Here is a 13637-nt window from a genome sequence, read left to right on the forward strand (position 1 = left end):
TATTAAAATGTTAAGTTTACATATTTCTATTTACAATGTATGTATGTATGTATGTATTCACACATTAGTTGGTTAAAGCTAGTTTTTCTGTCTGTTGGATCAAAATGTTAATGAATAAATAATAATGATACTATTTTATGGCATTTTTTATTACTATACATATTAACAACTAAACAATAAGATTTCCTCATATGTAGTATAATATTCAACAACTAAAATATGCAGTTTAATATCAAAATATTATATATTGTAGAAAGATTGCTATAAAATTTTAAAATATTATACATTGTGTAATTCTAGCATTTGATGCTGGCATGTTCATGATCATAATATAAAATATCAAGAATATATTTGTAACAATATCAAATGTCATAAGTGCCTCGACGGTTATTAAAAATCAAAATTTTAATGTAACTGAACTTGCAAACATTGTTTATAAAATAAGTAACAACATATCTAAAAATAGTGATATTTTTTTTCTATTGAAATTTTATCAAATAAATTATAAATTAAATACATTTCATACACTTTTCACGTTACGCTGAGTATTTTCAGATTGCTTGTTTTCATTATCGGAGTTCGGATTGGAGCCCTTTACAGTAAATGTAACGTAATATCTTTTATTTTTATCTAGCTTTTCAGCTGGCAGTGATATCATTTGCTTCTCATTTCCATGGCAAAGTTCTAATGTGACCTGAGAGTTTGGTTTTCTTCCCACTTTGTTGTTTATTTGAGGTAAAAAGCCAGGCTGCTTCTTAAAACCAGGTTTTGGCATCGTATGATGGTTGAGTTTTGGAGGAACTAAAAATAATCAAACTTCAGTGACATATTTAAAGACTTAAAAAAATTATTAATAAAATTTTATATAAAGAGAGTTATAAAGTGTAATATAAAAATATGATAATATCAAATAAATTTATAAAAAAAGATATTAATTATATAATATTGATAATAAAATCACAATTGACTGGTATATATGTATGTATGAGAAATTGTATCTTAAAATGAGTGCTATTTTGTGTTAATGTTAACGGAATATAAGTGCAAGATTAAAGTTTAAAAAAATTGCATTCTTACTATAAGCAGAGCATGGAATTCCCGTATAGGCATGAACAGCATGGAAACATCTATGTGTTTTACTTGTGCATAGAAATGGATTATCAGGCAAACCGTCCATTTTGTAGACGTCATTCATTTTACCTTCAAAATCGGGGAAAGCCCTCTCTGGCAAGTCCATTAAATGCTTAGCACTGCTCCTCTGCAGCTTCCTGAGCGAATCGTACAGGAATTTCTCGAAACTTTTATATGTAAAATCATTACTAGTGTACCGACCGGCACCGACGTACGCCAAACTAGACTTGTGATACTCGTCTATGGCTCGCTTTACTAAAACTGCTTCGTGTGCTTTGCTCGATCGTATCTGTATACGTTTGAGATCCATGAGGTTTTGAAATATTTTCCTTTCTAGAAAGTATCTGGAATACACACAAGAAGTCAATACTTATACTGATCTACAAGTACATACATACCGGTCTCCCTCACGGGCCCGAAAGTGAAACGCCCGAAAACGCAAATATCGGAAGGCAAAGATCGAAAATCGAAAGATCTTAAGTCGAAACATCAAAAAGGGTGCATGGTAAACGGTACATACTCACGTACATACTCACTTAATTTGCGCGAGCGGGATACAACAGGAACAAGAGGAACAGGCTTTTCCTCCCGTATTCTGCGCGCGCACATTAAACAAGGCTGTATGACAAAAAGAGAGATAATTTCACTGCATGCTACTCATATATATTATATGGTGACACGACAACTCGTTCACAGATGTTCCGTAAACCGAGGATGCGCTCCAGGCATTACGTATACGGCCATCTCTTTCTCACCCCGTTTGTTCACCAAGATCTCGTTTACTATGCCATTATGTATGCAGCCATCTCTTTCACAGACCGTCTGTTCACCGATAACACCTGGAGCGCATCCTCGGTTTACGGAAAATCTGTGAACGATTTGTCAGGTAACCATATTATATATATGTACATTGTACAGTTTACCATGCACCCTTTTTTTTTGATCTTTGCCTTCCGATATTTGCATTTTCGGGCGTTTCACTTTCGGGTCCGTGAGGTAGACCCCATACATACATTATAGATAATAAAAAATAGATTATGAATACCTTCTCATGTTTGTTTGAACTATTTGAGTTACAGAAGCCATATCAACAGCATTTTTATCGCCAGGTTTACGTTTGGGGATCTTACTATCTGTAATTTTATCTGGATACGTTCCGCTTGCGTTCCGGTTTTCATAGTAAGCTGCTAAGCGGGGACTCATAACCCTGTTCTGATAGACAACTCTGGGACTTGGTTCAAAGCCGGAATCGACAAAGAAACTAGATTCATAATCCCTGTCAGAGTTTTGACTCTTCGATCTGGCGGCACTGCTTCGACTCTTATCCCTATACTTCTTTTTTAAACGTCGCCTTCGGACCGTTCCGGAAGAATCTACAATACTATACATTTCGTTGTCGCTTACACTCGGCATCCTTCTTCGTGTGTAACTGGCTTGTTTCACGAACCTATCTGGTTCTTCCATATCTAAATTTACGTCAATATCACGGCTTACTGATTTGCTGCGTTCTCGAACTTGTCCCTCCTCAATGAAGTCTTGCTCATTCCCATCTGTGAGAACTTTATAACTTTGCGTCTCATACACTTCTTTTCTTTTCGGATCTTCATACTGCACTGAGCTTCTTCGGTCAGATCTTTGCAGTTTGCCTTTTGATTCTGGAAATACCCTTTGTATGCCTTTAGATTTGATTAGATCAGTATCTTGAGAGTCGTCTTCTTCATACAATTCTTCATCTTCGATTAAGTCGGTGCTTAAAATTGCTTGTTTAGGACTTGAAGATTTGGCTGATATCTCATTGATTCCTTCTAAAGTTTCCTCAGAATCTTGCTGTACCAATTCTCTTGGTTTAAGATCAGGCGAATATATCCTAAAGTTCTTATTTTCAGAAATGGAATTTTCTAACAATTCTTCATCAATTAAAGTAAGAGCTTTAATATTACTTTCTTCAAAATTTGGTTCAATGTTTACAACCTCTCCCAACACACTATCAGGTGATTCTTCAGCATCTCCCACTTCAACAACAGGTTTAGCTTCTTCATCGGGCAAAATTCCTATTATGGCTTGTACAAAGGTATCATCGGGTTTGTTATCATTTATTACGGATTCGTCTTCTTTATTGGATTCTGTGTCGTTAGCCAATTTTTCATTTTCAGCAGCTTCAGCAATAGCTATATCAATGTTTAATTCGTTCAAATCGGTATCAGGAATGATTGCTATTATACCATCACGTGCTGGCAATTTTAGTTCTTGATCCAAAATTTCACTCTCTATTTTTTCTTCCATTATTTCAGCATGATGTTCCACAAACTGACTTTCCTTTTCATCTTTTTTACCTGAATCGTCTAAATTAGCTTCCTTATTATCGTCATCTGGCAGAATTTGAATTGCAACCACCTTTTCAGTTATTTCCGTAGCTACATTTGCCTCGTCTACAGTCACAACATTTTCTTCCTCTACCACGATGGCTATAATTTTCTCCTCCGACACTTTATCTGGGCTATCTTGACTTTCGGCATGTACTTGAGCTTCCGTTATAACTGTAGTTTGGATGAAAGAAGTCGTATTAGCTTCATTCTCAGTCATTCTAGATTCGATTACATTATCCAAAGATTCAATATTGCTCTCGATCTTTTCAATGATTTCATTAACCTTGATATTGGACACGGTCTCTTTATTTGCTTCGGTAGAAGCTTGTAACTCTAACGAAGTTTTGCCTTTTGATTTCTCTTTCGTTATTTTTTCTTCGACTTTTTGTTTATTATTCCCACTGGACGGACTACTAGTCCTCGACGACTTTTTAGAACCGGTCGTCCTTCTTCTTTTTTTATACTTCTTATCAGCATCACTATCTGAACTTTTGCTCACGACTTTTTTATGCTTGATCAAACTAGGACTTTCGGTTTTCTTTTGCTTCTCAATTTTAATATCAGATGGTTCACTTTTGGACCTCTTCCCTTTTCTTTTTTGAACATTACCACTGCTTTCAGATTCTGACTTATTTTGTCGAGAAGACCGCCCTACATCTAAATTCTCACTCTCGTAACCATCGCTGAAATTATTTTGATCACTTTTCAACTTCCCTTTCTTGTATTGTTGACTATGTTTTTTGGCCTTCCGACGCTTTTCTCGTAACCTTCTATTCTCTAACTCATATTCTTCAGAGCTATATTCTGAACTATTGACCAATGAACCTGCATTACACCTATGTTTAGGAGTACTACATGGACTCATTTCGAATATTTCCTTCTTTTCAATCGCTATACTGTCACGCAAGTTGATTTTAGTAGTTTTGATATGCCTAACGGGCAATTGGGGCACCGATTCCTGATTCACCTGTACTTGTCTAGAGGCCAATCGGCTAGCTGGTAATCCACCATGCATTTGAAGATATTTTGCCGTAGATCTAAATCCTTTATGCAGAGCACAATCTAATGGGGTCATAAGGATGTTCTTAGAAGTTCGCAACACAGCGTTTACCTGAGCTCCGAAATCTAATAAAATTTTACACAGATCTGTATTATCAGTATTGGCTGCTATATGAAGTAAAGTTCTGCCGTCATTGTTTGTAGCGTTGATTTGGGATGGCCTCATTTCTAATAGCCATTTTACTAGTTCTCGTCTTCCAGATGCTACAGCTTCATGCAAAGGCAGGTCTCCTTTGGCATTTCTCAACCAAACATTAGCACCACGTGCTCCTGGAATAATTTAAGTTTTATTTTTTAAAATTGAGTGCGTAATTCTTTATAAACTATTTAATAAATATATCATAATATGTAGCTTCCAGATAAAATACTAAAATAAAAGTAATAATACTCCACCTAGCATTCGAACAGTCTCCAACTGTCCTTTGGCGCATCCACAATGAGCTGGACTTCTGCCCTTTCGATCTTGCCTATTAGGATCAGACTCGTGATCCAAAAGCAATGCAGTAGCATCAGCATGCCCCAATGTAACAGCGTAATGCAAAGCTGTACAACCATTAGAGTCTATAACATCAGGACGAGCTCCGCAAAGAGTCAAAAGAGTTTCAATGCATTCAGTATGGCCTCTGGAAGCAGCGCAGTGCAATGCAGTCAAGCCGTCCCTAAAAAAATAAAAACAGCTTAATTGATTTTCACTTTGGAGCCAAATTGGAAATGTTGTATTATATTACTTGTCTGCAGCTTCGACAATAGCTCCGGCCTTGACGAGAGCCAAGATGGCCGGTGCAGATCCAGCTGAAGCGGACCACAACAATGGCTGTCTTCCCTGTCCATCTGTGACGTCCACGCGGGTGTTGGCTCTGAGGAGGGCCCCCAGGACTTCAAGAGAGAGTCGCGCGCCCCCAACGCCTGCACCCCCACACATCTGAGCTGCATAGTGAAGAGGATAGCCTCCATGGATGTCGGCAGTTGATGGATCAGCACCGGCTGATAATACGGCACGGAGAGCTTCCAATTCACCACAAACTGGAAAAATTAAATGATACAATCAAATCTATTGCATTATTTGTTTATTTGATTTATTATTATAATAAACTAGTGTTGTACCCGATGAAATATCATCGCATGGTTGTTGGCATATTAAGTTATTAAATAAAAAATAAAAAAATAAAAGAAATGTGTCGGTCCTGTGTTCAATACGGGTCTACGTGACGAGACAGAATGTTAAATTACAGAAAACACAAATATCGGAAGGCAAAGATCGAAAATCGAAAGATCTTAAGTCGAAAAATAAAAAAAATGGTGCATGGTAAACGGAACATACTCACTTAATTTGCGCGAGCAGGATACAACAGGAACAAGAGGAACATGCTTTTCCTCCCGTATTCTGCGCGCGCACATTGATCTTTCGACTTAAGATCTTTCGATTTTTGATCTTTGCCTTCCGATATTTGCGTTTTCTGTAATTTAACATTCTGTCTCGTCACGGAGCCCGGTTCAATACGCACGCGGTCTAATTTTTTTCAAATACATTTTAAATATATGTAGGAATGATTTTTAAACGAGCCGTAGGTATGGTTGGTCAAGCTGGGATAAAGTGTGTGTGGTATGCATGGGAGAGACCGGATGCGTGTTGTTATGGTCACTTGTTGGAGAACAAGCCCGAAGAGACATGTGTTAATAAATACATAGTTCTGACTTAATCTGCGTTTCACTTGGAATCCTTCACATCCGGATCCTATATATATTTAATTTTTTGATGTGAAAAAAATCGTAAAAATTACCTACCTACATAAATACATATAAACAATATAAAACACCAATACAAAAATGAATCATTTAAATACATTTTCAATAGATTTTGCGTTACGTTTTTGCGATTGTATACAAGGAATAATTTGCATATTTAATTTTGAAATGGTTTCCAATTGGTTAAAATGAGCGAAAAGTAGTTTGTAGGATGGTTACTACTAGATTTGCATGTAATAAGTAGTCACCGGACCCAGAAGGTGCCGCGCATTGTTGTATAAAGGTTGTAAATGCATTGTTAAAGGTTTGTCGAACCTTTTTTACAAAGGATTTACAACAATTGAACAATAAGCGGCACCTTGGCTATCCGTACTCTAGTAATAAGTCTACAGAATACTTAAAAAGTATAAATATACGAGTCTAAAAAACTTTTCAATTTTCGGCAAATGCCATATTAATTGACTTTGCCTTAAAGGAAATATATAAATTTGTTATTTTAAAGAGTTGAGCTTTGTTTCGAATTGTTTAAAGCACAATTTTACTAAAAATATATTCACAGTATAATGTCATATTTATGTATATATGTATGTATGTATATTGAAACAAAAAAGTCAGCAAAATTTAATGAATGCAATATTTAAGTATGTAATTAAACGCACATTATCTTATTTGCGAAATGAACAATGAACCGTGAACATTATTTGATAAAAAATAATAAAAACATTGATATCGTTGAAATGTGGGAAAACCCATACACAACAAAAGACGTCAAGATAAAAAATAGATTATAAAAAAAAGGTTGCTCTTGAAATAAACTATATTGAAGTATTTTCCTTGTTCGAAGATTGATTTTTTTTTCAGCAAGTTCAACAATGGAGTCACGTAAATATATTGTATTTATATTATATACTACAGATCGTGACGGCTAAGAAAAGTGTTTATTCGAGTGGAACCCGGATCTGTTTGCGATGGAATTGACGTAATATTGGCGTGATGATACTCGGATCTGGAAAAACTCTGCACGCGATTTCGAACCTATGTAAAGTGTGATGCAAACTTTTCGGTATCGAAAAACTTGGCAATTTCTTCGGCGGAAATTTTTTGACGACTCCTAAGAAAGCTAATCAAACTTCTGGCTATCCAAAAACGTGAAACGAAAACAATGATAATTCAATGGAGGTAGTTTCTATAGCAGCTGACGTCACGCTATACGTTGACGCATTAATGTGACGTCAATTAATCATTCTTAATTGTTTTAATGATGACTTTTCTTCACAATCTTGATCAATTACAAAATATTTTCGTCGTAAGCCTTTCGGCGCTATAATAATAATTTATTGTTGCAAGTCAAATTCTAATAAAAAATATATTATACATATTTTAAATATCTCCGGATACGATATTAATATTTTTTCATACTTGAAATAAGAGCACCGTTCGTATATTGTGGAGATCGAATCGATGATCAAAATAAACTGGCAGAGCGATGTTTTCTTTTTTGTTTTTAATACAAGCGCGATTTTTCGTCCACCGGGCCAATACTTGTAAATATGTACATATGTACAATTACAGCTAAAGTTCCCAATTTTATGTTGGTTCGAAAAGAAAATAGCTAAAACTTATTGGTTTCAAACAATTACCCATAATCGTCCAACTATACAAACAACGCACAAAATTTCAGAAATATGTAAATATAGAAAAAAGCAAAAAATTGTTTTTTATATATATTATTTAGTCATAGCGACACAAGGCGATACATATGACCAAATTTTACATAAGTACTTCATAAATTTTTCTATTTTAATATGTGTACTGTATTTTCCTCCGAATGAATCTCCTCCGAATTATAAATTCATTTTTTTTCAAATTTGCAAAATAATTTTAATGTTTTGGCTGGCAGGAAAGTCATGATCTTGGGTGATTTTAATCCTAGGAGCTTGAATTTTGTTCCTAATGAAATAATTTTTATGTCAGAACTATTTAATATGAGTCAATTGAACTCAATAACTAATTGTAATGATTTATGTGTTTATGTGTATATGCATGTATAATGTTTGTATGTATATGGATGTATGTATTTTATGTGTATGTGTATATGTATGTATATGTGAATATATATATATATATATATATATATATATATATATATATATATATATATATATATATATATATATATATATATATATATATGTGTAGGTGTGTATGTATGTATGTATGTATGTGTATTTGTGTATACGTGGAAGTATTTGTGTATATATGGATGGTGTAAATATATGTTTATGTAATTGTCTTTGGCCAGGAAGGCGTATTGGGTTTACCTGTTAGGCCTTCTTGGAGTAAATTAAATAAAAAATAAAAATAAATAAAATAAATAAATAAAAATTTATAACATTGTTATTATTAGAGGTAGGATAGTCACAGTGCTATCCATTGTTCGGCAAACCTTTAACAATGCATTTACAACCTTTGAACAATACACGCCCCCCCCAGGCTCCGGTGACTAGTTATTATATACTAGAGGTTTTACCCCACTTCGCTCGGTATTTGTAATATAAACCGCTTAAACATAACTAATATAAGGCCTTGTTCATAATCTCGACAATGTCGCTGCGACAAAGTCGCAGAAGTGTCGCTGTTCATACTAATGTCTATTAGTGTTCATAGTAAGCGCGACAAACTGTCGCGCTTACTATGAACACTATTTGACATTAGTATGAACAGCGACACTTCTGCGACTTTGTCGCTGCGACATTGTCGAGACTATGAACAAGGCCTAATAGTAAACATTTTATTTATCAATAGTAAACGTTTTTATTACAATGGCTGTCACAAACAAAAACATATGTACTGTCTCTTTCGAAATTATATGTATACCAGAATCCGGCGCCTGCGCCCCCGGAGCCTTCGCCCCCTAGGGCTTTGCCCCCGGGGACCTCGAATGCTTTGAATCGAAATAGGCACCTATGAATCGAAAAAAAAAATCGAACGTGTCGTCTACGAACGAACCAATCAACAAATGTTAAATACAAAGTCTCTTTCGAAATTATATATTAGATTTAAAATTATATTCAAACAAAGATAAGTTGAAAATTATATTCAAATAAGGATAGGTTGCTAATTTGTTTGGAACCGTTTCAACAATGAAATCAGATAAATTGACAAACTCTGATAGAAAACGATCGACCTGGAGCCATACATATCCGAGGTCTGGCCAACAGCACCGGGCCAAGGATTAAACCCATGAAAGCTCACTTGATGTTGTTGATTATTGCCGGAAATAGTGTCAGATATACTGTTTTGATTTTTATTAATTTGTCTCATTTCAGATATTTAATCAATTGAGACTTTCTGACCAATAAACTATTGCTAAAAGTTCATAAGAAAAAAATCTAGCTCTAGAATTAACCTACTGCCAAGTTAAACTAGGTACAGGATGAGCAACAAAAAAGGTTACACTCCGCGGATCAAAGCAGTGAACAACTTATCATAGTACATAAAAATTTATATTAAAAAAAATATACGACTGATAAGGTTCTCTTAGGGCGCAGACACACAGAGTGGTACGTGTTTTTTTAGATAGTTTTGCATATGTAAAAAAGCGAACACGCCTGATCTATGCCAAGCCAAAACTCACCACCTGGAGTGTTTTCGGTGATATTTTATTTGAGCGATTCCCTTATTTGAATAAATGTTGGAGAAACTCGAGAAATAATAAGATCGTACGAACTGACAATGACATAAGCACATTCACAGCTGGAGTCTACATATGCATATCGTGCCGTACGATTCTTTATGTCTGCGCCTTTAATTCTTCATTAACTCCTGTGTGATTTTCATCACTTAGACCTTCGTCTTAAAAATATTCGGATTTTCATATTAAAACCAACATATCACGGAATTTGGTTTCGTGTGCCATTTAATTGAAATACAGTTGTTCATAAATATGTATGCAGTAAAGCATTTTCTGCGTATATGCTGCGACCAATATATAAAAATACCCTTAATCATAACTATTTTACACATATCCATTTCCATTTTCAGTCACCTTGACATTTCGAGTGGACTTTTATTGCGAGCATAAGGAGTAATATTGACAGGTTCGTGTCGATTAATAAGAGTCGAAAAATTCGCCACGACCTCGCAATTCCGAACCGAGCGTGTTTAATTTCGCTATTTATTACCGGAAAATAGCCCACACTACAAATTTAGTGCGATGGTAAAACAGAAGCCCGTGTATTTTCATGTTTTTCAGCACCGAACTGAAAAAAGTATGAAAGAAAACACGCTCTGGTAAACTTAAAAGCTCACGTCGTAGATTTTGTGCGATGTGTTTCGTGCTCGTAGTTGCGATAAATATTTTCCACTCGGCAATATTTTACAGTACAATGACGTAATCGAAACATTGGAATACGAATCAATTATTAAGCATAATATGGAAGGTAAAAATGTAAACGTAAGTCCATACATACATATACATATTGCAAAAGTTCAGTAACATTGCGTTTACATATGCTACTTACTCGCCAAACCATCCAGTTACTATATCATAGTATGTCTTCAATTGCAGAAAACTACCCGAACTCGAAACATTTGCCCAAAAAGTTTAGTGAATGATCGGTAGTACTAGTTGATTCGTCGAGCGTGAACATTCGCGTGAATGGCGAGATATTGTAACGTACGCCGCCGAGTAAGTGCAATCAGATTAGGCCGAGTAGCATCCCAGAGACTGTGCTACCGTTTTAATTGGTTTCTTGGATTATCTCCAGGCTAAGTGCAAGTAGGCTAAACAATGACCACCGAATTGGCGCAGTAACGGCACCCTGTCCCTTCTCAAAACTGACAGCGTGGGACTGAGCGCCGTGGAAATGCATAGCTTGTACGTGACTGTAACAATAGGTTAACAAACCGGACGTCGAAGATGCAGGGAGCGACCTGTCCTTTATAAACGGGTACTTAGGCGATATCAAGGCATTCTGGACGGAGCACTGGCGGTGCGTGTATATCCTGAATCACCAATAAATGCTGTGAAACGACTTTGGCCTTTTACTTGGATCCTCCACCCGCGCCTACGCAACAATATATTTAATCCCTTAATGCTGCGATTTTGACAGCATGTAATAACAATTTTTAATATCTAATATATTTTATTTTTATTTTATTTTTATTTTACATATGTATATACCAGGAAGGCCTTACAGGAAAATCCCAATGCGCCTTCCTGGCCAATTACAAATACAAATGCAGCATTTTTTTTATTATAAGTCGTTGAGTTACGAGACACTGAAAAAACTCTCAAATTAACGAGACATCTATGAATTGTACATAAATTTTTATTGTACATCCATCAAATTTCAAATAGTGGTGACATAGTAGGTAGGAAGGATTTTTAGCCAATTTTTTTTCCGGGAACCGTTTCAACAATGAAATCAGAGAAAATTGGCAAACTCTGATAGGAAACGATCAACCTGGAGTCACAAATCCAGGTCTGACCAACAGCATACTCTGAAAAATTCATTTTCATTCAGGGATAGAACCCGGCACCTTCTTGACGGTAAGCAGAAGCTTAACGTCCGAGCTATGCTGCTGGCTATACTTTCAAAAGAGCTATACTTTCAAAAGAGACTTTGTAAGGTTGTAAGGTTTGGTTGGAAGCATCAAAAACAAATCAAAGTTTCTATGACGACAATATCGATATACGGTTGAACATATATTTTTTTCGATTCAAATAAATTTAATAAATAAACGAATGAATATTTACTATTAGTTTCGCCATGTTTAAGCTGTTTATATTACAAATACCGAGCGAAGCCGGGTAAAAACACTAGTAATTCTATATTCTCAATATAAAACGACGAATGCCTGAGACGTAATAATAATAATTATAACTTTTTTATTCCAGACAATAAAATACCATTAAACTCTATTTTTCTATACAAAAGTTGAGTGTACACTGTATAATAATGGTAAAAATATACACAAAATGCGGCACGGAACGCATACGTGGACTCCAGCGGTTAGAGGCGTTGCCCATATCAAATTACCAGATCACATATCAAATTTGCACCACAGGGGTTGCCCATATAAAATTCAGGTGTATATGCAACCGACTTCTACAATTCTAAATGTCTTCAAATATGGGAATCGCCGCTATCGATCATCATCAAATCTTTGTCAATACAAGAATAACATTTCAAAAACACTTCAGGGGGTGAATTTTGGCCTCGGTGCCATAGCATAGTTCAGGCGTACTAACGTTATTTTTACACGTTCTGCAAACCTCTCTGTGTGTCTACGCTTTAAAGGTCTATTCATACTAGGCAGCAGTTCATGGCTACAGCACAGCACAGCAGCTCACGCAAACGACCTATCTCTATATTCTATTTATACTATCAAGATATATACAGAGCCGCTGAGAGGGGGGGGGGGACCAGGGTAAAGGTAAAGGGCCCGAATAAATCTCGCAAATCATACCTGTTAATCATTACCTTTCTTATTCAATTATTTAAAAAAATAAAAACCAACACATAAGTATTTTTCTAATAGTTCTTATAGATTTTTGCCATACTAAAAATATATCTATAAGATATTTTTTGAAATTTGTTATAGGGGCCGGAATTATTTTTCCCAGGGCTCGGGATTCCTCTCGGCAGCCCTGGATATATGTATGTACATATACTATTATAGTGCAAAGCAAAATCGGCTTGCATATACATATATACATTATAGAATGCATTATTATTTGCATCGTATCGTCGAATCAATATAGTCACAATGTGACGTTTCCGAAAATATTCATATGCGCATGCGCACCTTCGTTAGTACTCGTGCACTCGCCACTATGACGTCACGTTGTACGTGAATATTTGCACAGTAGCTTGAGAAAACCAGTTTTGCTTTGTACGTTACGGTGACAAGTACTGCTGTATAATATGGATAGATTTTTTCGGCTACTGGTGTTACGTCTACGCCACGTTAGACATGAATGTGTGCATACAAAATGTACGAATGAATTTTTTTCGTACTGCTGGTTACGTGCAGTGCCCGGTACATGCTGTGCTGGTATGAATAGACTTCATGAATAGAGTCAATTATAATGATACTTCGAGTATAATTCGATGTTACTTCAGGCAACCAAACTTGATGAAAAGTACCTCACTTCATAAAACATCCTGTCTAATATACAAAGTATATCAAATTTACTTTATTATGTACAAAACGAAATTGAAAACTTAAATACATAAATTTAAGTAATTGATCGCGATAATCCCCTTGAGCCAACCATGAAAAATAGACACCCGGAAAAACCGGAAGCACGGGTGAAAAACCGGCACT

General features: G+C 35.6%; 1 protein-coding gene across 2 annotated transcripts in view; it reads right to left on the minus strand.

The window, feature by feature from the left end:
- Window positions 1-129: 129 nt before the first annotated feature.
- Window positions 130-13637, minus strand: part of LOC143920970 (uncharacterized) — a 35454-nt gene continuing 21946 nt past the window's right edge. For both annotated transcript variants that reach the window (XM_077444032.1, XM_077444033.1), the window contains 5 exons: window positions 5285-5579; window positions 4950-5215; window positions 2177-4826; window positions 1078-1475; window positions 130-801 (listed from right to left, as the gene is read on the minus strand). In XM_077444032.1, the coding sequence (XP_077300158.1) occupies window positions 521-801; window positions 1078-1475; window positions 2177-4826; window positions 4950-5215; window positions 5285-5579 (3890 nt within the window). In that variant the 3' untranslated portion in view covers window positions 130-520. The remainder of the gene's footprint in view (window positions 802-1077; window positions 1476-2176; window positions 4827-4949; window positions 5216-5284; window positions 5580-13637) is intronic.

Source organism: Arctopsyche grandis, chromosome 13, assembly GCF_051622035.1.
Source record: "Arctopsyche grandis isolate Sample6627 chromosome 13, ASM5162203v2, whole genome shotgun sequence".
Taxonomy (NCBI): Eukaryota; Metazoa; Arthropoda; class Insecta; order Trichoptera; family Hydropsychidae; genus Arctopsyche; species Arctopsyche grandis.